At 46.4% G+C, this 20,690-nt stretch overlaps 2 protein-coding genes across 3 annotated transcripts; both read left to right on the top strand.

The window, feature by feature from the left end:
• Positions 1-5,589: 5,589 nt before the first annotated feature.
• On the top strand, positions 5,590-10,971 carry LOC115104269 (ran GTPase-activating protein 1-like). Of its 2 annotated transcripts, XM_029625630.2 has the most exons (15): positions 5,590-5,695; positions 6,381-6,500; positions 6,918-7,045; positions 7,286-7,345; positions 7,445-7,624; positions 7,898-8,032; positions 8,281-8,439; positions 8,560-8,673; positions 8,813-8,912; positions 9,051-9,135; positions 9,264-9,492; positions 9,632-9,737; positions 9,870-9,958; positions 10,060-10,181; positions 10,411-10,971. In XM_029625630.2, exons 2-15 carry the CDS (start codon positions 6,389-6,391, stop codon positions 10,490-10,492), a joined length of 1,701 nt encoding a protein of 566 aa, XP_029481490.2. In that variant the 5' UTR covers positions 5,590-5,695; positions 6,381-6,388; the 3' UTR covers positions 10,493-10,971. The 2 variants fall into 2 exon arrangements, with proteins under 2 accessions (XP_029481490.2, XP_029481491.2); XM_029625631.2 differs by lacking the exon at positions 5,590-5,695 and having other exon boundaries at positions 10,060-10,219; positions 10,411-10,498.
• Positions 10,972-15,182: 4,211 nt separating this feature from the next.
• LOC115103634 (chondroadherin-like protein) lies at positions 15,183-20,352 on the top strand. The gene is made up of 7 exons (XM_029624477.2): positions 15,183-15,359; positions 15,556-15,750; positions 16,018-16,319; positions 16,448-16,952; positions 17,180-17,866; positions 18,028-18,194; positions 20,025-20,352. Exons 1-7 carry the CDS (start codon positions 15,183-15,185, stop codon positions 20,344-20,346), a joined length of 2,355 nt encoding a protein of 784 aa, XP_029480337.2. The 3' UTR covers positions 20,347-20,352.
• Positions 20,353-20,690: the final 338 nt, after the last annotated feature.

The following is a 20,690-nucleotide window of genomic DNA, read 5'->3' as shown; positions in this document are numbered from 1 at the left end:
TGGCCGCCTTTCCTTCCAGTTCTCTGCTGCCAATGACTGGAACAAACTGCAAAAATCACTGAAGCTTGAGACTCATATCTCCCTCACTAACTTTAAGCACCAGCTGTCAGAGCAGCTCACAGATCACTGCACCTGTACATAGCCCATCTGTAAATAGCCCATCTGTTACGATAACTATGAGTGGTGGGTGGAATCAGGCGCAGAGAGCAGGGTTCTGTCGTTTATCAAAAATTTATTCACCGGTGCAACCAAAATGAATAACGCCAACACACAAGGCGTATAAGTTGCCAGTCCAAAAACAACAGGACAAAAATAGACCGGATAAATAAAGAACACGAAAAGCAATACACCATCAAACACAGAGTAACAATTAACAAGCCCGCACAAAATACCCAGCAGGCCTAGTGCCCTTAAATACCCTACAAACAAACCCTAATACAAAACAGATGTACCCAATAAACCAATAACAAACACAAACGGAAAAAGAATCGATGGCAGCTAATAGGCCGGTGACGACGACCGCCGAGCCCCGCCCGAACAGGAAGAGGCACCCTCTTCAGCGAGGTTCGTGACACCATCCAACTACCTCATCCCCATACTGTAATTTATTTTGTTCCTTTGCACCTCTCTACTTGCACATTCATAGTATCTCTACTTGCACATTCATCTTCTGCACATCTATCACTCCAGTGTTTAATTGCTATATTGTAATTATTTTGCCATTATGGCCTATTTGTTGCCTTACCTCCCTTATCCTACCTAATTTACACACACTGTATATATACTTTTTCTATTGCATTATTGACTGTATGTTTGTTTATTACATGTGTAACTATGTGTTGTTGTTTGTGACGTACTGCTTGTCACATTCTGACCTTAGTTCTTTTGTTATGTCTTTGTTTTAGTGTGGCCAGGGCGTGAGTTGGGTGGGTTGTCTATGTTAGTTTTTCTATGATTTGCTATTTCTGTGTTTGGCCTGGTATGGTTCTCAATCAGAGGCAGCTGTCAATCATTGTCCCTGATTGAGAACCATATTTAGGTAGCCTGTTTTCTATTGTGTTTCGTGGATGATTGTTTTCTGTTTTCTGTGTCTTCCACACGGAGCTGTTTCGGTTTTCGTTTCTGTCTTTCTATTTGTTATTTTGTATTTTCGTGTTCAGTGATTTTGTTCATTAAAACATGACGAACACGTACCACGCTTCATGGTCCTCTTCTCCTTCATAGGACGACCGTTACAGAATCACCCATCACCAAAGGACCAAACAGCGTGGTAACGGGCAGCAGCAGCGATCTCAGGACTCCTGGACATGGGAGGAGATTCTGGACGGTAAGGGACCCTGGGCACAGGCTGGAGAATATCGCCACCCCAAGGCTGAGCTGGAGACAGCGAAAGCCGAGAGGCGGTGGTATGAGGAGGCAGCACAGCAGCGCGGTTGGAAGCCCGAGAGGCAGCCCCAAAAATGTATTGGGGGGTGGCACACGGGGAATGTGGCTAAGTCAGGTAGGAGACCTGAGCCAACTCCCTGTGCTTACCGTGGAGAGAGAGGGACCGGGCAGGCACCGTGTTATGCCGTGAGGCGCACGGTGTCCCCGGTGCGCAGGCATAGCCCGGTGCGGTACATAGCAGCGCCTCGTATCGGCCGGGCTAGGTTGGGCATCGAGCCAGGTGCCATGAAGCCGGCTCAGCGCATCTGGTCTCCAGTGCGTCTCCTCGGGCCGGGGTACATGGCACCAGCCCTAAGCATGGTGACCCCAGTTCGCCAGCACAGCCCAGTGCGGGCTATTCCACCTCACCGCACTGGCCTGGTTACGGGGAGCATTCAGCCAGGTAGGGTTGGGCAGGCTCGGTGCTCGAGACCTGCAGTGCGCCTCCATGGTCCGGTCTATCCGGAGCCGCCTCCACCAGCCCTCCGGTGGCAGCCCCCCGCACCAGGCTGTCTCTGTCTCCTCCCTACAGGTGCTCCCGCCTGTCCAGTGCTGTCAGTCTCCCGTCTGTCCGGAGCTGCCGGAGTCTCCCGTCTGTCCGGAGCTGCCGCAAGTCTCCCGTCTGTCCGGAGCTGCCGCAAGTCTCCCGTCTGTCCGGAGCTGCCGCAAGTCTCCCGTCTGTCCGGAGCTGCCGCAAGTCTCCCGTCTGTCCGGAGCTGCCGCAAGTCTCCCGTCTGTCCGGAGCTGCCGCAAGTCTCCCGTCTGTCCGGAGCTGCCGCAAGTCTCCCGTCTGTCCGGAGCTGCCGGAGTCTCCCCTCTGTCCGGAGCAGCCGGGGCCGCCAGTCAGCCAGGAGCTGCCGGAATCGCCCTTCACTCCGGAGCTGCCGGAGTCTCCCGCCTGTCCGGTGCTGCCGGAATCCACCGTCTGTCCGGTGCTGCCGGAATCTCCCGTCCCGTGGCTAGGGTCTCCAGTCCGAGGTCGGGGGCCACGGAGGCGGGCTAAGAGGCGGACAAGGACTATGGTGGAGTGGGGTCCACGTCCCGCGCGGACAGACACCCACCCAGACCCTCCCCTATAGGTTCAGGTTTTGCGGCCGGAGTCCGCACCTTTGGGGGGGGTACTGTCACGTTCTGACCTTAGTTCTTTTGTTATGTCTTTGTTTTAGTATGGTCAGGGCGTGAGTTGTGTGGGTTGTCTATGTTAGTTTTTCTATGATTTGCTATTTCTGTGTTTGGCCTGGTATGGTTCTCAATCAGAGGCAGCTGTCAATCGTTGTCCCTGATTGAGAGCCATATTTAGGTAGCCTGTTTTCTATTGTGTTTCGTGGGTGATTATTTTCTGTTTTCTGTGTCTGTGTGTGTCACGTTCTGACCTTTATTTCCTTTGTTTTGTCGTTATTTAGTATGGTCAGGGCGTGAGTTGGGGTGGGCAGTCTATGTTTGTTTTTCTATGATTTTGGGATTTCTATGTTTCGGCCTAGTATGATTCTCAATCAGAGACAGGTGTCCATTAGTTGTCTCTGATTGAGAATAATACTTAGGTAGCCTGGGTTTCACTGTTTGTTTGTGGGTGTTTGTTTCCGTGTCTGTGTTTGTTCGCCACACGGTACTATTTTGGTTTTCGTTCGTTTCACGTTTATTGTTTTTGTATTCATAGTGTTCAGTTTATGTTTTTTTAAATAAACAACCATGGACACTTACCATGCTGCGCATTGGTCCTCCGATCCTTCTCACTTCTCCTCCTCAGACGAAGAGGAGGAGGAAAACCCTTAGTGTATTCCACACGAAACTGTTTCGGTTTTCGTTTCTGTCTTTCTATTTGTTATTTTGTATTTTCGTGTTAAGTGATTTTGTTCCTTAAAACATGACGAACACGTACCACACTGCATATTGGTCCGATCTCTCATACTCCTCGTCAGAGGAGGACGAATCCCGTTACACTGCTTTGCTTTATCTTGGCCAGGTCGCAGTTGTCAATGAGAACTTGTTCTCAACTAGTCTTCCTGGTTAAATAAAGATTAAATAAATACTAATAAAATTATTCACATAAAAACTGTGGATGGAAATGTGGTTTATGACTTGAATATCGACATCTGTCAGCCTTTGGGCTACTGGAGTTCTCCCAAGCACTGATATCTCAGAGAACTGATCACAGAAATCTGTAAATATAGCTACACTGTTCAGTATCACTGTTTTTTAAAGAATGTTTGCTTTTTGACATAAAATAAAGGATTAGATGAGATTAGCCAAAGTGTCTATTTTGATTGTTGAGATCGATGGCAGCGAGTAGTGCGGACGAAATGGAGAGAAGATTGGTGAAGCAACAGCTGTGCTGGAATGCAAACAATATGGATGACCGTTCTGATGGTATGGAGGAGTAGGACCGGAATGGTCGGTAGTGGAAAGATGTAGGAAGAAGCGAGATCATGATGCAGAAAGCAGTGGAGCATTTGGTAAAGAAAGCATAAAGACTGCCAAGGTAGGAAGCAAGAGTAACTTTGTGTTGGAGTGGAAAGTGGTGATGGTGTTTGATGAGACCACAGGCCTCATTTACACCCTATCCGACTAACTTACTCCATAGAGAAAGAAGTCAAATTAGCTTGGTTCATTGGAAATTGTAGATTGTTTATATTTTGTGGTAGCCAGGCTCAGCAAGAGAAGATTCTGAAAATAGAAAAGCTTAATGAGAATCAAATTAAAAGCAATGTCCCAGGTGCTTAAACTAGGTTGAGGGGAGGCATCACTGGTGTCCCAATATCTATGTCCATAGATTATGTTAAAGAAAATGTGAAAGGAGTGATTGAGGACAAAAGGTTGATAAGAAGTGAAAGCTTTTCAGTGCTGCTGAGGTTAGATAAGGTTTTGTCTGGAAAAGTACAGATAGGATTCCTTAGTTTAAATGTCAGAGTTATTTGTCCCATCCCCATTGCGGTGTTTTAAATGCCAAAGGATTGGACATGTAGCTGTAGATGGTAAAGGAAGGAAAATATATGCCAAGTGTGGAGGGGAACATGATTACGGTGAATGTGGGAGCAATGTGAAAGTTAAGTGTTATAACTGTGGGGGGAACATAGCGCAGCATTTGGTGGATGCCAGGTGCAGAGAGAGGCTAGAGATGCTCAGATACAGTGCCTTGCGAAAGTATTCGGCCCCCTTGAACTTTGCGACCTTTTGCCACATTTCAGACTTCAAACATAAAGATATAAAACTGTATTTGTTTGTGAAGAATCAACAACAAGTGGGACACAATCATGAAGTGGAACGACATTTATTGGATATTTCAAACTTTTTTAACAAATCAAAAACGGAAAAATTGGGTGTGCAAAATTATTCAGCCCCCTTAAGTTAATACTTTGTAGCGCCACCTTTTGCTCCAGTTTGTTTACCGGACGTGCTACCTGTCCCAGACCTGCTGTTTTCAACTCTCTAGAAACAGCAGGAGCAGTAGAGATACTCTTAATGATCGGCTATGAAAAGCCAACTGACATTTACTACTGAGGTGCTGACTCGCTCCACCCTCGACAGCTACTGTGATTATTATTATTTGACCATGCTGGTCATTTATGAACATTTGAACATCTTGGCCATGTTCTGTTATAATCTCCACCCGGCACAGCCAGAAGAGGACTGGCCACCCCTCATAGCCTGGTTCTTCTCTAGGTTTCTTCCTAGGTTTTGGTCTTTCTAGGGTGTTTTCCTAGCCACCGTGCTTCTACACCTGCATTGCTTGCTGTTTGGGGTTTTAGGCTGGGTTTCTGTACAGCACTTTGAGATATCAGCTGATGTAAGAAGGGCTATATAAATACATTTGATTTGATTTGATTGTGGAGACGGCAAAAGAGATATTGGGTATAACAGATGTTACTGTTGAAATGGTTGTTGACATGCTGAACAATCCTAAGTGTGGAGTGTTTCAGCATGATATAGATCAAGTTTAATGGGGTAGGGGGTTGGGGGGGGGCAGAAGTTAGTAGGTATTATTATTTTTTTGTATTATTTTTTCATGCTAGTACAGAATATGGCATGTCATGATTGATCGTACATTCCAGCACAGTAGGTGGCGGCATGTACTTAAACGTTTGTTTGCGGACCGCCATGATGTAATAGAAGAAGATGAGGCAACGAAACTGCCTGGAACTACAAGTCCCATGTGTCTCGCGTCAGCCATGGTCGTCAAAGTGTTTAAACGTCAGAACCGAGCGGGAGACAGCTTGTGGGACAGACAGCGCTGTTCTGGAAACAACTAGTTATACGCAGAAATTTGCATTTTGTAAGCATTGATACACGTTTCCTACTACAGAGACATTTCCGCTTGCAAATGTATTCAGGGAAACGTTAGTAAGGTCACACGTGAGGGGAGGTGCCATATTTATCAGATCAAGTTGGTCGATGGCCGTAGCAGGGCATGCCCTGCTCTTGCTAGCTTGCTAAGCTAGCTAGCTAACATGTTATGACTACCAAGTCAGAACAACGTTAAGTAACTTGCTTTGATGGCTGTATTCTTGTGGAACATTTCCAGCTTTATCACACCATTGGAAATGATCCACCATGTTCAGCTATTTCCACCTAGCTAGTTAGCCTCAACTATCCTGGCATGAGATGGTGTATGCCAAGTGTTTATAACTAGTTACCAGATAGTTACAACGCTAAACATATCTTGCTTCTTGGCTAACATTAGTTAGCAAGAGTTTCCACTTCTTCCAGAGAGTAGCACAATGATAGCAAGCTAGCAACGTTTACAGACAGCAACTTTCCACCCCCTGTGTATATTAGCCAAAGTTAACTAACTAGTTAGCTAACTTTGAATCATGTTTATAACATCACTTCAAACTGCATGTGTGTTTGGTAACGCTAGGTCTTTGGCAGGTACTCTACTAGGTGGTAATTGATAATATAGTATGTGTTGCTTAAGTAAGTAGTGCATGTTCTTGTTCATAAGTTAGTATGTTCCTCAGGTGTCCTGATGGCGACAGATGCTGTTGCACAGTTGGCCGACTCTCTGGCCAAAACTCAGGTGACTGAGGGAGAGTTGAGTTATAAAGGCCAAGGACGCAAATTCGACAATGCACAATCTGGTAAGAATTCCAACCATTGTCCATTGACTCATTATGCTTATGCTCCTCCAATTGTCATCCAATCGGTTGTTCAAGTACAATGTGGTGTCCATTGCCAAATGTTTTTGTTGTTGTATTTAAAAACAAAAAATGTAACCTTTATTTAACTAGGCAAGTCGGTTAAGAAAAAAATCTTATTTACAATGATGGCCTACCCCGGCCAAACCTGGACGACGCTGGACCGATTGTGCTCCTCCCTATGGGACTCCCAAAAACAGCCGGATGTGATACAGCCTGGATTCGAACCAGGGACTATAGTGACTCTTGCACTGAGATGCAGTGCCTTAGACCGCTGCTAATCTTGGGAGCCCAATGTATTGTTCTTCAAACAATCATGGTCTGTCTTTTCAATCTTTCCCTCTGTCTCCTTCTTTCCAGTGGAAGAGATGGTGAAAGAGATCCAGGAGTTCAAGGGGTTGCAAGCGCTCAGGCTGGAGGGGAACACTTATGGGGTGGAGGCAGCACAGGCCATCGCTAAAGCCCTGGAGACAAAGAGTGAATTTAAGGTACCAGTCACAGAGTGATTATGAGATGAGGTGTGTTTTGATTGCATTGTTCGTGGTACAGAGGACAGGTATTCCACTGACTGCCACACAGAGAGAGATGGATGATCTCATATGTTGATTTTGATGAGGTACCTGCTGTTGGCTCTGTTCTATCTTGCTTTTATATCTGTCATATATATAAATATGGCAAGCTAGACAATACTTTAGCTAACCCTTTATATAACCCTCTCTCTCCCTCAGTACTGTTACTGGAGTGACATGTTTACTGGGCGACTGCGTTCTGAGATACCTCCAGCCCTGGTGAGACAATTAAAAAAATAATAATAATAATACTTGCTCCCTTTGATAGATGAAAGATGGTCTGGGATTGTAAACTCAGCCTTCATCTCCCCTATTCAGAACTCCCTGGGTGCGGCCCTGATGACAGCAGGCGCCAGACTGACCGTGCTGGACCTTAGTGACAATGCCTTTGGACCAGACGGGGTGAAGGGCATCGAGAAGTTGCTCAAGAGCACTGCCTGTCACACACTGCAGGAACTGAGGCTCAACAACTGCGGCATGGGCATTGGTGGAGGCAAGGTGGGCAGAATGTCTCCAGCTTGATAGGAGCTGCATTGTGTTATTGAGCAGACTCCACAACATAAAGTTGCCCCGTACTAGTTGTAATGTAGTCCGTATAATTTAAGAGAAGATCTAAAGCTAATTTAACTTCTCGTATGAAAAAAATAGCTTGTGTTAAGGTTGAATAGTGCTATCAGTTGAGAAGTGATATCATGATTTAATATCTATCATGACAATCCTAACTTTTTCCAATGTAGTTTTTTCACTGTGCTCTGTATGTGGTCTCCTCAGATCTTAGCTGCAGCGTTGACGGAGTGCTATAAGCAGTCCAGTGCACAGGGCACCCCCCTCGGGCTGAAGGTGTTCATCGCAGGCAGAAACCGTCTGGAGAACGATGGGGCCACTGCCCTCGCCCAGGCCTTCCAGGTACAGACACTGGCTCCTGAGCTGAACATATCAGAATTTCTGACAATCTGGACTTGTAGAGTATATGCAGTTAGTCACCACAGTGGTTCACATGGAGCTCTTAGCATTAGTACTGGCAGCAGCATGGATAAAGCTCCTCGAACCCTCCAACGTAATGCCACTGAGTCAATAATTAAACTGTCCTGACAGTGACAAGCTATATACTGTCTATATAGCTATCTTTGTCTGATGCTACTGTATGACCTCAGCTGATGGGTAGTCTGGAGGAGGTGCACGTGCCCCAGAATGGGATCAACCACCCTGGAGTGACTGCTCTGGCCACTGCCATGCAACACAACCCCCAGCTCCGGGTCCTCAACCTCAACGACAACACCTTCACCAAGAAAGGAGCTATCGCCATGGCACAGGTACAGTAGTGGTTTGCCTTGTGTACGAAGGCCGTATGACAATGAAACTCATGAAGTTGATGTATGCTCAAATGCACTTGCCATACTATTGACTGACACTGTGTTTTGTGCCCCCTTCAGGCTCTGAAACATTTGCGTAGTGTCCAGGTGATAAACTTTGGAGACTGTCTGGTGCGTTCCGAGGGGGCTATAGCCATCGCAGAGGCAATCACTGAGGGGCTTCCCATCCTCAAGGTACAGGGTAGCACTGGTCCCACCCTTGGCTGCAGGAACATCTACTGTGCTTGATTGTTAATTAATGTGTGTTCATACACTTCCCTCTGCTGTGGCAGCACCTGACTCATACCCATATTTTTTTTTACCACTTTGTCAGGAGCTGAATCTGTCATTCGGGGAGATCACAGGAGAAGCTGCACTGCTGGTGGCACAATCAGTCGAGGGCAAAGCCACACTGGAGAAACTGGACCTAAATGGTACATGTTGGATTTGACTTACAACACATGAAAACTGGATTGAAAATGTTGCATCGGCTGGTAGTGTTTTCATAGGATCTGTAGAGTTCATGTGTGACTTTGTGTTGTGTGTGTGTATGTGTGTGTTGGTACTGTCAGGTAACTGCCTGGGGGAGGAGGGCTGTGATGCTCTCAGAGAGGTAATGGATGGCCTGAACATGGGAGACCTGCTGGGATCACTCAGGTACTGGATTGAAATATTAAATGAGTTTATACTTTTAGACTTACCCACACTGGACCTCAACCATCCTGTCTTTTATCACAAGCCGCCATGAGAAAATATTTTTGTGTAATCTTTGTCTCTACCTGCAGCGACGATGAAGGGGAGCCGGAGGAGGAGGATGATGAAGATGAGGAGGAGGATGACTATGAGGAGGAGGAGGAGGATGATGATGTGGAGGAAGAAGACAGCAGTGTGAATCAGGTTTCCTCCCCTCTGTCAGTGCCCCGACCCCCAGATGCCTCCTCCTTCCTCTGCTTCCCATCCCCCGACAAGCTACTTAAACTGGGCACCAAGAGGGCCCTGCTCTTTGAACAGCAGGTTAACACACCCTGTCATGAATACCTTACACAGCAAACTACTTAGTGGAAACCTGAGGTGACATACAGTGTGTGTCAGTAGGCTAAAACAGGTTGATGGTGACGTGTTTAACCTTTTGTCCTTGTTCTTCTCTTTTCAGGTAGATGTGGCGGATGCTGGTAAGACAGCGGAGGCATTCCTGAAAATCTCCTCTGTGTACAATGAGGAAGATAAAGATGTTAAGAGTGCTGTCCTAGACAGTATTGGTAAGGGCCACTTACCTTATTTCCGAGTACTTACTGAAGACATGGGGCCAGATGACTGAGTCCATGGATATGCAACTTTTTTCGTTCATCTGTATGACCGCATGTTAAGTATATGTCCTCTTTGTTCTGCAGATGCAATTCTTAGGAAAGCCTTCGCAAGCCCCTCCTTCCAAGGTTACAACTTTATATCATCGCTGTTAGTAATGCTGGGACTCCTCAAGGTATGCACACACGTTCTATGAATTTGTAGAAAAACTCCTGGTTTTCTTCTGCCTTGTATTATTGTAGCCCTTGTGTCTCCCCCTCTCCCTGTCTCATTCAGAGTGAGGACAAGGTGAAGCCGGTGCGTGTGGTACCTGGGCATTTGCAGGCCCTGGAGTATGTTGTGCGTCAGGACTACTTCCCCCAGGACCACATTGCCGTGCTGGAGGCCTTCATGTCCCGGTAAGGGCATGAGTGATGGGTGGCAGCGTAGCTCTCAGGTACCCTCTCCGACTGCAGATTAACACACCACATTGGCACAAAGTTTCCTAAGGATATTGCCAACATGCTCCAAATTGCACAATGTACCCATGTTCTTTTGTTGTCAGGCTGCTGCATTTAACGACAGTAAAGATGAAAGGGGAAACTGTCCATCATTGCAGGTGTATAACTGTATATTTGTGACTTTCAGACACGTCCAGGCCCTGGAGTCGTGCAGCAGCGCCAGGAACATCCTCAAGTCCACGCTGGAGCAGGTCAGGCCTGAAAACTGAGTCACACAGGACCGCACAGACTCTCACGGATTTATGAACAGAACAATTCCCACCCCCAGACATATGGGGGCCTTCAGCGCACACAACAAGGACTTAACTGTTGCACTGCACTCTATTTCGCCAACTCAGAAGACTCACAGCTGGAGCCTTGCCCATCATCTTATGGATGTACATTATTTTATGGATGGACCGATTTTGAAATATTACACACAAACATTTGGGAGATGAATGTTGTATTCTGCCTCACCCTCAGTGAAAGGACTGAAATGTGACCTTAAACACAGGTTTGCTCTCCGTATTTACCCAGTAAGTAATGGTTTATTTTAAAAGGGTTAAACGGATATAAAATATAAATGTGTGATATGGGCTGCTGTGGAAATGTGATTATGATTTGAATCAAAAGGGAAGGACTGAATAAATGTGTTGATTTCTTTGTTGCAGCTATTAAACAGACACTTTTTGGGTGTCCATATACTGAATGGCCTGGGAACATTTCAATTTCACAGTTGAGCAAGCACTACCCTGAATAAGGATCTAGTCCAACCATATTTACTTTTTACAGTGGGAAGAAACTATTGATCCGGGTGTAGGTTCTTCTCCCAAATTTTGAAACCTACGGTGAATAAAAATATAAATGCCACATGCAACAATTTCAAGGATTTTTCTTAGTTACAGTTATAAGGAAATCAGTAAATTGAAATAAATTCATTAGGCCTTAATCTATGGATAATACATGACTGGGCAGGGGTGCAGCTGTGGGTGGGCCTGGGAGGGCATAGGCATACCCACTTGTGAGCCAGGCCCTGCCAATCAGAATGAGTTTTCCCGCACAATAGGGCTTTATTACGGACAGAAATACTCCTCAGCACCCCCTGCCCTTTCTGACGATTTTGCAGGTGAAGAAGCCGGATGTGGAATTCCTGGGCTGGCGTTGTTGTCTGCGGTTGGGAGGCCGGTTGGATATACTGCCAAATTCTCTAAGAGAACGTTGGAGGTGGCTTATACATTTACATTTAAGTCATTTAGCAGACGCTCTTATCCAGAGCGACTTACAAATTGGTGCGTTCACCTTAAGACATCCAGTGGAACAGCCACTTTACAATAGTGCATCTAAATCTTTTAAGGGGGGGGGGGGGTGAGAAGGATTACTTTATCCTATCCTAGGTATTCCTGAAAGAGGTGGGGTTTCAGGTGTCTCCGGAAGGTGGTGATTGACTCCGCTGTCCTGGCGTCGTGAGGGAGTTTGTTCCACCATTGGGGGGGCCAGAGCAGCGAGCAGTTTTGACTGGGCTGCGCGGGAACTGTACTTCCTCAGTGGTAGGGAGGCGAGCAGGCCAGAGGTGGATGAACGCAGTGCCCTTGTTTGGGTGTAGGGCCTGATCAGAGCCTGGAGGTACTGAGGTGCCGTTCCCCTCACAGCTCCGTAGGCAAGCACCATGGTCTTGTAGCGGATGCGAGCTTCAACTGGAAGCCAGTGGAGAGAGCGGAGGAGCGGGGTGACGTGAGAGAACTTGGGAAGGTTGAACACCAGATGGGCTGCGGCGTTCTGGATGAGTTGTAGGGGTTTAATGGCACAGGCAGGAGCCCAGCCAACAGCGAGTTGCAGTAATCCAGACGGGAGATGACAAGTGCCTGGATTAGGACCTGCGCTGCTTCCTGTGTGAGGCAGGGTCGTACTCTGCGGATGTTGTAGAGCATGAACCTACAAGAACGGGCCACCGCCTTGATGTTAGTTGAGAACGACAGGGTGTTGTCCAGGATCACGCCAAGGTTCTTAGCGCTCTGGGAGGAGGACACAATGGAGTTGTCAACCGTGATGGCGAGATCATGGAACGGGCAGTCCTTCCCCGGGAGGAAGAGCAGCTCCGTCTTGCCGAGGTTCAGCTTGAGGTGGTGATCCGTCATCCACACTGATATGTCTGCCAGACATGCAGAGATGCGATTCGCCACCTGGTCATCAGAAGGGGGAAAGGAGAAGATTAATTGTGTGTCGTCTGCATAGCAATGATAGGAGAGACCATGTGAGGTTATGACAGAGCCAAGTGACTTGGTGTATAGCGAGAATAGGAGAGGGCCTAGAACAGAGCCCTGGGGGACGCCAGTGGTGAGAGCGCGTGGTGAGGAGACAGATTCTCGCCACGCCACCTGGTAGGAGCGACCTGTCAGGTAGGACGCAATCCAAGCGTGGGCCGCGCCGGAGATGCCCAACTCGGAGAGGGTGGAGAGGAGGATCTGATGGTTCACAGTATCGAAGGCAGCCGATAGGTCTAGAAGGATGAGAGCAGAGGAGAGAGAGTTAGCTTTAGCAGATGTTAGAGAAATTAACATAAAATTATCTGACAACAGCTCTGGTGGACATTCCTACAGTCAGCATGCCAATTGCATGCTCCATCAAAACTTGAGACATCTGTGGCATTGTGTTGTGTGACAAAACTGCACATTTTAGAGTGGTATTTTATTGTCATTGTGTAATGATTATGCTGTTTAATCAGCTTCTTGATCTGCCACACTTGTCAGGTGGATATATTATCTTGACAAAGGATAAAATAACCACTAACAGAGATGAGAGAAATATGCTTTTTGTGAGTATGGAACATTTCTGGGATATTGTATTACAGCTCATGAAACATGGGACCAACAACACTTTACATGTGTTTATAATTGTGTTCAGTGTATAATGCTCCTGTGGCTAATACTGAGCAAGGTGCACACACCTGTTCGAACTTCATTTTTACTTGAAATATTCTCAGATAAGGGAGAATTGGGGCTAAAATGCATAGAGCAAGCCAACTATTCAAGGAAGCAGCAGACCGTTGTACTTGATCCACTTGTATGGGGACCTGCCACTTCATCTGGGAAAGAGATTAGGCCTGGGATGTGCTTTTGAATGAATACACTGTTTGTTGGACAATGTGCTGAAAAGGTCAAAGATATACTACATATCCATAACTGATTCATACAGTATTTCTAATATTAAATGAGTACACCACATCAGACTTTGATCTTTGTTAATTGCATTAACCAATTCAATGGCAAGCTGCTCTACAATTGTTAAGCTAGTGAAGGTTAGAGCAATATGCTTTCACCAGACCCATTCTTGGGGACAGTGGGCTGCCTCTTCTCAAGCATAGAAAAACAGCCCTTCTTTGTGAGCACCTGTCAGAACTTTTTTTGAAGGGGCTTTTTAGGTACCATGGGATATAGCCATTTATAGTTTAACTACGGGGAAATACATTTCATTTTTATTGATTTGTTTTCCATTAGCTTGCTGTGTTTAAAAATACATTTTATTCAGTGAGTTTGCACTCGAGTAACCTTAGGGTAGTGCGTAGTTTACTGGATGTTAGATTGGTAGCCAGCCTGGTCTCATAGACTAGATGGAACATAGTAAATGGAAATCTGGGAACACTAAACGTAGTATATGTTAACGTTTGGTATGGTTACAAAAACAAAAGTAGGGTGGTTGGTCGGTGTGGGTGGATAGGTGGGCGTATATCGCGAACGTCTAGCAACCCAAAAGTTTTGAAAATCATTGCGGACAATTTTAGCTAATTAGCAACTTCAACTACTTACTATTCTTTAGCTACTTTGTAACTACTTAGCAACTACTTAGAATGTTGGCTTACCCTTTTAACTAACCCTAACCGTAACCATTTTAGCTAACCCTTCCCCTGATCTTAAAAGCTACACATAAAAAACTGTCAATTTATAGAGTAATTCACATACTTAGGAATAACCCTGGCAGGTTTGGCGTTAAATTAATTTTCTAATTTCCTTTTATGTAGGTCCTTTTATGTAGGACGCGCACACTGGTTGAATCAATGTTGTTTAACCAATTTGGAATATACATTGAATTGACGTCTATGCCCAGTGGGACAGTTGGCTACCTTCGACCTCTAATCTGTCAGAAAATGTATTGCCAAGGTGTTCATTTGAGGTTAGGTTTCGCAGGGGCCGGGAGTCACGACGAAAGAATTTATCAAAGCAGTGTTTGTGAGACCCCTAACTGTTGCAAGTGCTCAGTCATTCTAGCAATGTAAAAGTCTAGTATGTACGTGAACCCCTTGGCGCTCATATTCTCCGTTGCGCGCAGCTCCTCCACAGTGGAAAAATGATATACAGACCTACACTTTTCCTTGAGTAGGAAACTTTATAAAGCTATCTGGGAAGGCTACATACTAAAAGCATTGGATGTCAAATTTGACAAATTCAACCATGAAGGTATGTTTATAATCTTAAATGTACAATAGGAACATTCTAAAAAGTTACAATATTTATCAAATAGCAAATGTTATAGAATGCTGCTGAATAACAACCAGATTCGTATTTTTAGATTCAATAACTAAACTTTTAAGTCTTTAAAATATGCGTTAAATAAATACATACAATCCTCCTGGCATTGGAAAAGTGATTTTTTTGAGTCCAAAGGGAAAGCCTAAGGTTTCCAAATTGGAGACTGGATTCTCCATGCCTTTGAAAATTTTTGTTCCATTGTTGCTATAAGAAGTAGTCTATTGTACTATTTCACTGTATTTACAATATATATTCAAAGTTGTGAGACTGTAAAAAGTTGGGTGAGAATTAGTATTTTGAGAGCCGTTCGTGCGTGATATGCATAACTATCATTACGTTATAGGCCTACAGTCAAATCCCGTTTGTGTTTGATGTCTTTTTCCCAAAACCCCCACAGATGTGTTCCTTTGCGGATTGCCTCTCTAGGTGGCTAGTTGCGGTTTTGATGCTCTTGGTCATACTTTTACCAGCTCAAGCGGGAAAGTGCCCAAAGTTCTGCATCTGCGACAACTCCAAACTCACCATGGCCTGTATCGGCAAGAATCTGACTCAGGTTCCCCCCACGATAGATGAGGTGAGATGCCAATGAATCAAAAGGATCAATGATGGATGTTTTACAAGTTATTTGATATGGTTTAAACCTTAATTTGTGGCATGTATGCAGTGCTGTAATTTTGCTATTCATTCACCCACGCATTTTCTTTTTTCCTTTTCCATATTTAAACCTCCCCTACTTTTTCTATTTTTCATTCCTATTTCCTTTCCCTCAGATTACAGTGAAACTGGACCTGAGTAAAAACGATATCCAGGTGCTGCCGACCCATGCATTCCTGCACATCCCGCACCTCACGCACCTCACCCTGCAGCGGTGTAACATCAGAGCGGTGCGTGAGGGGGCCTTCCGCACCCTGGGCCGTCTGGTCTCCCTCAACCTGGCCAACAACAACATCGAGATCCTTTACCAGGTGAGGTAGCGGCTGGCACAGTCACCGGGGACATGGGGTAAACAAATACATGTCAGTTTTGGTGAGGGAAGCACCAGATCAGATTGACGTAGAATCATCTAGTAACATTGATACCTACATGGTACCTTTCAGGTGCAAGTTATGTTGTACACATAGCTGTCACTTCCTGCACAAAGGCCATACTCCCATCCATCAACTTTTCTGGGCCGTTTAATGTCACATGCATCATGCCTGTTTCCTAACTTTCGCTCTCTCCCCATCCATCAGGAGTCTTTTGATGGCCTGTCATCCCTAAAGCAGCTGACGTTGGACCATAACCGTGTTGAGGAGATCCAGCCAGGGGCCTTCACTCAGCTGGGCTTCCTTAACATGCTGTCCCTCACACATAACCAGCTGGTCTACATCCCCAACATGGCCTTCCGGGGCCTGCACAACATCAAGTGGCTGCGTCTCAGTCGCAACTCCCTCAACAACCTGGCCATGGAGGCCTTTGCTGGCCTCTTCACCCTCACACGCCTCAGCCTCAACCACAATGAGCTGCAGTTCTTCCCCACACAGACTATGACCCGGTGGGAAACTTACATTTTCTGTGCAGTTGTCTGACACTATTGTGCAATAGTGTCCTGGTCCAATAGTATTTAAGCTTGATGACACTTGACCTTTTTATGCTCTGTCCATTTTGTCTCCTTTATTTAAGACTGGCTCAAGTCACCCGCCTGGACCTGAGCTACAACCCCATGACCTACCTGGGTGAGGATACTGTCTCCATGCCGAAGCTCACCCACCTCTACCTGGACCACATGTCCCTACAGGACCTCTCAGACACAGCCATGTCCCGGGCCCCCCTCCTCTCCCACCTGGACCTCAGCCACAACCAGCTGCGCTACCTGGAGCCCCTCTCTGGCCCCATGGAGCTAGCCCGCCTCAACCTAACAGGAAACCCCATCCACTGTAACTGCTACCTGAGGCCCCTGAAGGAGTGGGCCAAGAAAGGGAAGGTGAAGTTGATGGGGGTCTGCGCGGGTCCCCCTCACCTCTCTGACGAGCCCCTGGAGGGAGTGGGGCCTATGGAGCTGCGGTGCCGGAGCAGGGAGGACATGATAAAGGAGGAGTTTGAAGAGCAGGAGGAGACCAGGGAGCGTGCACTGCCCACAGCCAAGCCTAAGAAGAAGATCAAGTGTCCTGATAACTGTGACTGCGATGTGAGTTGCTCTTATTGTTAATACTGAGATGGTGTATGGGGTGCTGAGCGATGGTGCAATGTTGTACCACAAATAATGTTCAAACTTGCTGCCATGACAGCACACTTGCCATCATACTCAGAGAAGAATTGGGCTGATAATTCAGTCATCCATATAAAAACTGCTCTCCAATTCTTGTTTGGAAATATCCCTCTGAACCCATCTCCCTCTCTCTGTCCCCTGCTTAGGTGAAGGCTCAGCACGCCACATGTGAGAACCGTGGTCACACCAAAGTCCCCTACGGCTTCCCCTCTAATTCCCAGCTCCTGGACCTGCGCAGCAACCACTTCCATTACGTCCCTAGCAACAGTTTCCCCGGTACAGACCAGGTGGTCTCTCTGCATCTGGAGCACTGCAAGGTCCGTGAGATCGAAGGCGGTGCCTTCCGGGGCATGAAGGGCCTGGTCTACCTCTACCTGTCTGACAATGATCTCACCTCCCTGGGCTCAGAGACTTTCATTGGGGCCCCTGAGCTCACCTACCTCCACCTGGAAGGGAACCAGCTGGCCATGTTCCCTGGGGCTGCCCTGGCCCCCCTGCCCAGCCTGCTTGTGCTCCACCTGGAGCGGAACACTATCGGTAAGCTGGAGCGGACAGGCCAGCTCTCCTCAGTCCCCAAGTTGAGAGGACTCTACCTGACCAATAACACCATATCCACTATAGCTCCCGGCGCTCTCAACTCCGCCCACCTAGATACTCTTCATCTGGGGTCTAATCAGCTTGCTGAGGTGCCTACCGACGGGCTGTCCAAGGCCTCCAGTCTGACCGAGCTCTGCCTCTCTGGAAATTCCATTCGTTGGGTCGGACCAAAGGCGTTCCTTCCTGTGTCCAAGAGCCTAAGGCAGCTGTATATGGATGACATGGGTCTGGAGAAGGTAAGAGAGATAAAGAGATGTATTTTGCCAGGTTTGCTTTGATAAATTATCTCTATCTGCAGAATTGGGGTCAATATCATTTCAAGTTATCAATGAAAAATTGGCCATTCATTTCTATGAAGAATTCACTTTCTGAGTGGTTGCTTCTATTCCCTCTATAGATGTCCAGAGACTCCCTGGTGGGGCTGGGCTCTGGGCTGACTACTCTGTCTCTGAGGGGGAACCAGCTGGAGGAGCTGCCTGACCTGAGCCCACTCACTGGGCTGGAGGTCATCAACCTGGCCCACAACCCCCTGCTATGTGATTGCACCCTGCTGCCACTCCGCAGGTCAGTAGTCCACTGCTTTGTGAATGACCCGTTTGTGGATGCTGCTGTGCAAGGGAGTCATGCACATGCATGCACATAAATGAAATCAACATTTTATTTGTCACATGATTCATAAACAACAGGTGTAGATTAACAGTGAAATGCTTACTTACGGGTCCTTCTCCAACATTGCAGAGTTAAGTTAAAAATATCTTTATTTTTAAATAGAAATAGTGACACAAAGAAAAAATACACAGTGACTAACAAATAGCAATAACAATTAAAAGTAACATGGTTATATACAGGGAGAACCACTACAGAGTCGAACAAGGTAATTGAGGTAGCTATGTACATATAGGTAGGGGTAGCAGCAGCGTATGTGGTATTTTTACATTTTTTATTAGGATCCCCATTAGCTAACTCTGTAACGCTAGCTAATCTTCCTCGGGTCCAAATGTGAGAGTGAGTGTGTGTGCCATCAGTATGCATGTGTGCGCGTGTTATGTGCGTGTTGCAATGTCAGTGTAACTATATGTGAGTGTGTAGGTAGAGTACAATGTGTGTCCATAGAGTCAGTTCAAGAGAGTTGGTGCAAAAAAGGGTAAATGCGGGTAGTAGCGATTTGATTAGCTATTTAGCAGTCTTGTTTAGCAGTCTTATTGCTTGGGGGTTGTCAGCCGGTTATTGTCAAACAAAAGACTGTCGCTCTCACTGTGATTTACTGTTAATTAACATAAACACATTTAGCATCTCCAGGCCTCCATGCATACAAGCTGCATATAAGCGTCTGATGCATGCCTTTGGAACATCTACATTTTAAAATGTCTGATAAATTTAGAAAATGTGGCGCCTTGCAGTCAGATTCCAAGCAGTTGCATAGCAATCGATGATGCAGCCAGTCAAGATGCTCTCAATGGTGCAGCTTTAGAACCTTTTGAGGATCTGAGGGTCCATGCCAAATCTTTTCATCCTCCTGAGGGGGAAGAGGCATGGTCGTCCCTTTGTCACAACTGTGTTGGTGTGAGTGGACCATGTTCATTCCTTAGTGATGTGGACACCGAGGAACTTGAAGCTCTCAACCCACTCCACTACACCCCGGTCAAAGTGGATGGGAGTGTGCTCGGCCCTCCTTTTCTTGTAGTCCACGACCAGCTCCTTTGTCTTGCTCACATTGAGGGAGAGGTTGTTGTCCTGGCACCACACTGCTAGGTCTCTGACCTCCTCCTTATAGGCTGTCTCATCGTTGTCGGTGATCAGGCCAACCACCATTGTGTTGTCAGCAAACTTGATGATGGTGTTGGAGTCGTGTGCAGCCACGCAGTCATGGGTGAACAGGGAGTACAGGAGGGGACTAAGCACTCACCCCTGAGGTTGAGGGTCAGTGTGTCGGATGTGTTGTTGCCTATCCTCACCACCTGGGGGCGGCCCATCAGGTATCCAGTTGCAGAGGGAGGTGTTCAGTCCCAGGGTCCTGAGCTTAGTTATGAGCTTGGAGGGCACTATGGTGTTGAACGCTGAGCTGTAGTCGATCAAAAGTATTCAAACATAGGTGTTCCTCTGGTCCAGGTGGGAGACGGAAGTGTGGAGTGCAATAGAGATTGCGTCATCTGTGGATCTGTTGGGGCAGTATGCAAATTAGAGTTGGTCCAGGGTGTTTGGGATGATGGTGTTGATGTGAACCCTGACCAGCTTTTCAAAGCAAGAGTGCTACAGGCGATGGTAATTTAGACAGGTTACCTTGACGTTCTTGGGCAAAGGGATTATAGTTGTCTATACTATAGGTATACACAAATTATTTAACTCTGCTAACCGTCAGGCTCTAACTACTTTGCGTCCCCTCTCTCTGCTCAGGTGGATGGAGAATGTGAGTCTGAAGATGACAGCCACCTGTGGTCACCCTCCTGAGTTCCGGGGCCAAAGTGTGAGGGATGTCCATGTCTTTAAGAGCTGTCCAGGGGAGAGTGCTTCTCCTGGCAAGACCCTCAAAGGATTCAAGGACACAAAATCAATAAATCCCAAACCCACTCTCCTCAAGGTGACCATGGCAAAAGCCAAGCCAGGAAAGGCTAAACCCATGCCAACCAAGCCCAAAGCCAAGCCTCTGAAGAACCCTAAGGCACCAGCATCCCAAAAAACAAGAAGACTTATAAAAAGTAGGAAATCAGTGATGTAAATGGCTGTTAGTCTGTTTGGGCAGAACTCTATATGCACCAAACGGACAAGTGCTATTTCATCTTAAAATCACTGAATGTAATTTGAGCATGCTGAAATGTGTTTTTTAAATTTTATTTTTGAGACTGCAAGTTCATTTTCTGATTGATTTACTGTCTATTTTAGAATCTTATTGAAGTGAGGGTTTCGGAAGAGTCGGGATTCAAGAGACCCAAAGCCCTATTTGCAGTACCATATATATCCACCAAGTGTCACGTGATGCAATAAGATTTTTCTGCTCTAGTTCGACCAACTTTTCTATTCATATACAGTGGGGAGAACAAATATTTGATACACTGCCAATTT

Source organism: Oncorhynchus nerka, linkage group LG21, assembly GCF_034236695.1.
Source record: "Oncorhynchus nerka isolate Pitt River linkage group LG21, Oner_Uvic_2.0, whole genome shotgun sequence".
Lineage (NCBI taxonomy): Eukaryota > Metazoa > Chordata > Actinopteri > Salmoniformes > Salmonidae > Oncorhynchus > Oncorhynchus nerka.
The sequence above is the reverse complement of the archived record's forward strand: the minus strand, read 5'-3'. Positions and strand labels throughout refer to the sequence as shown.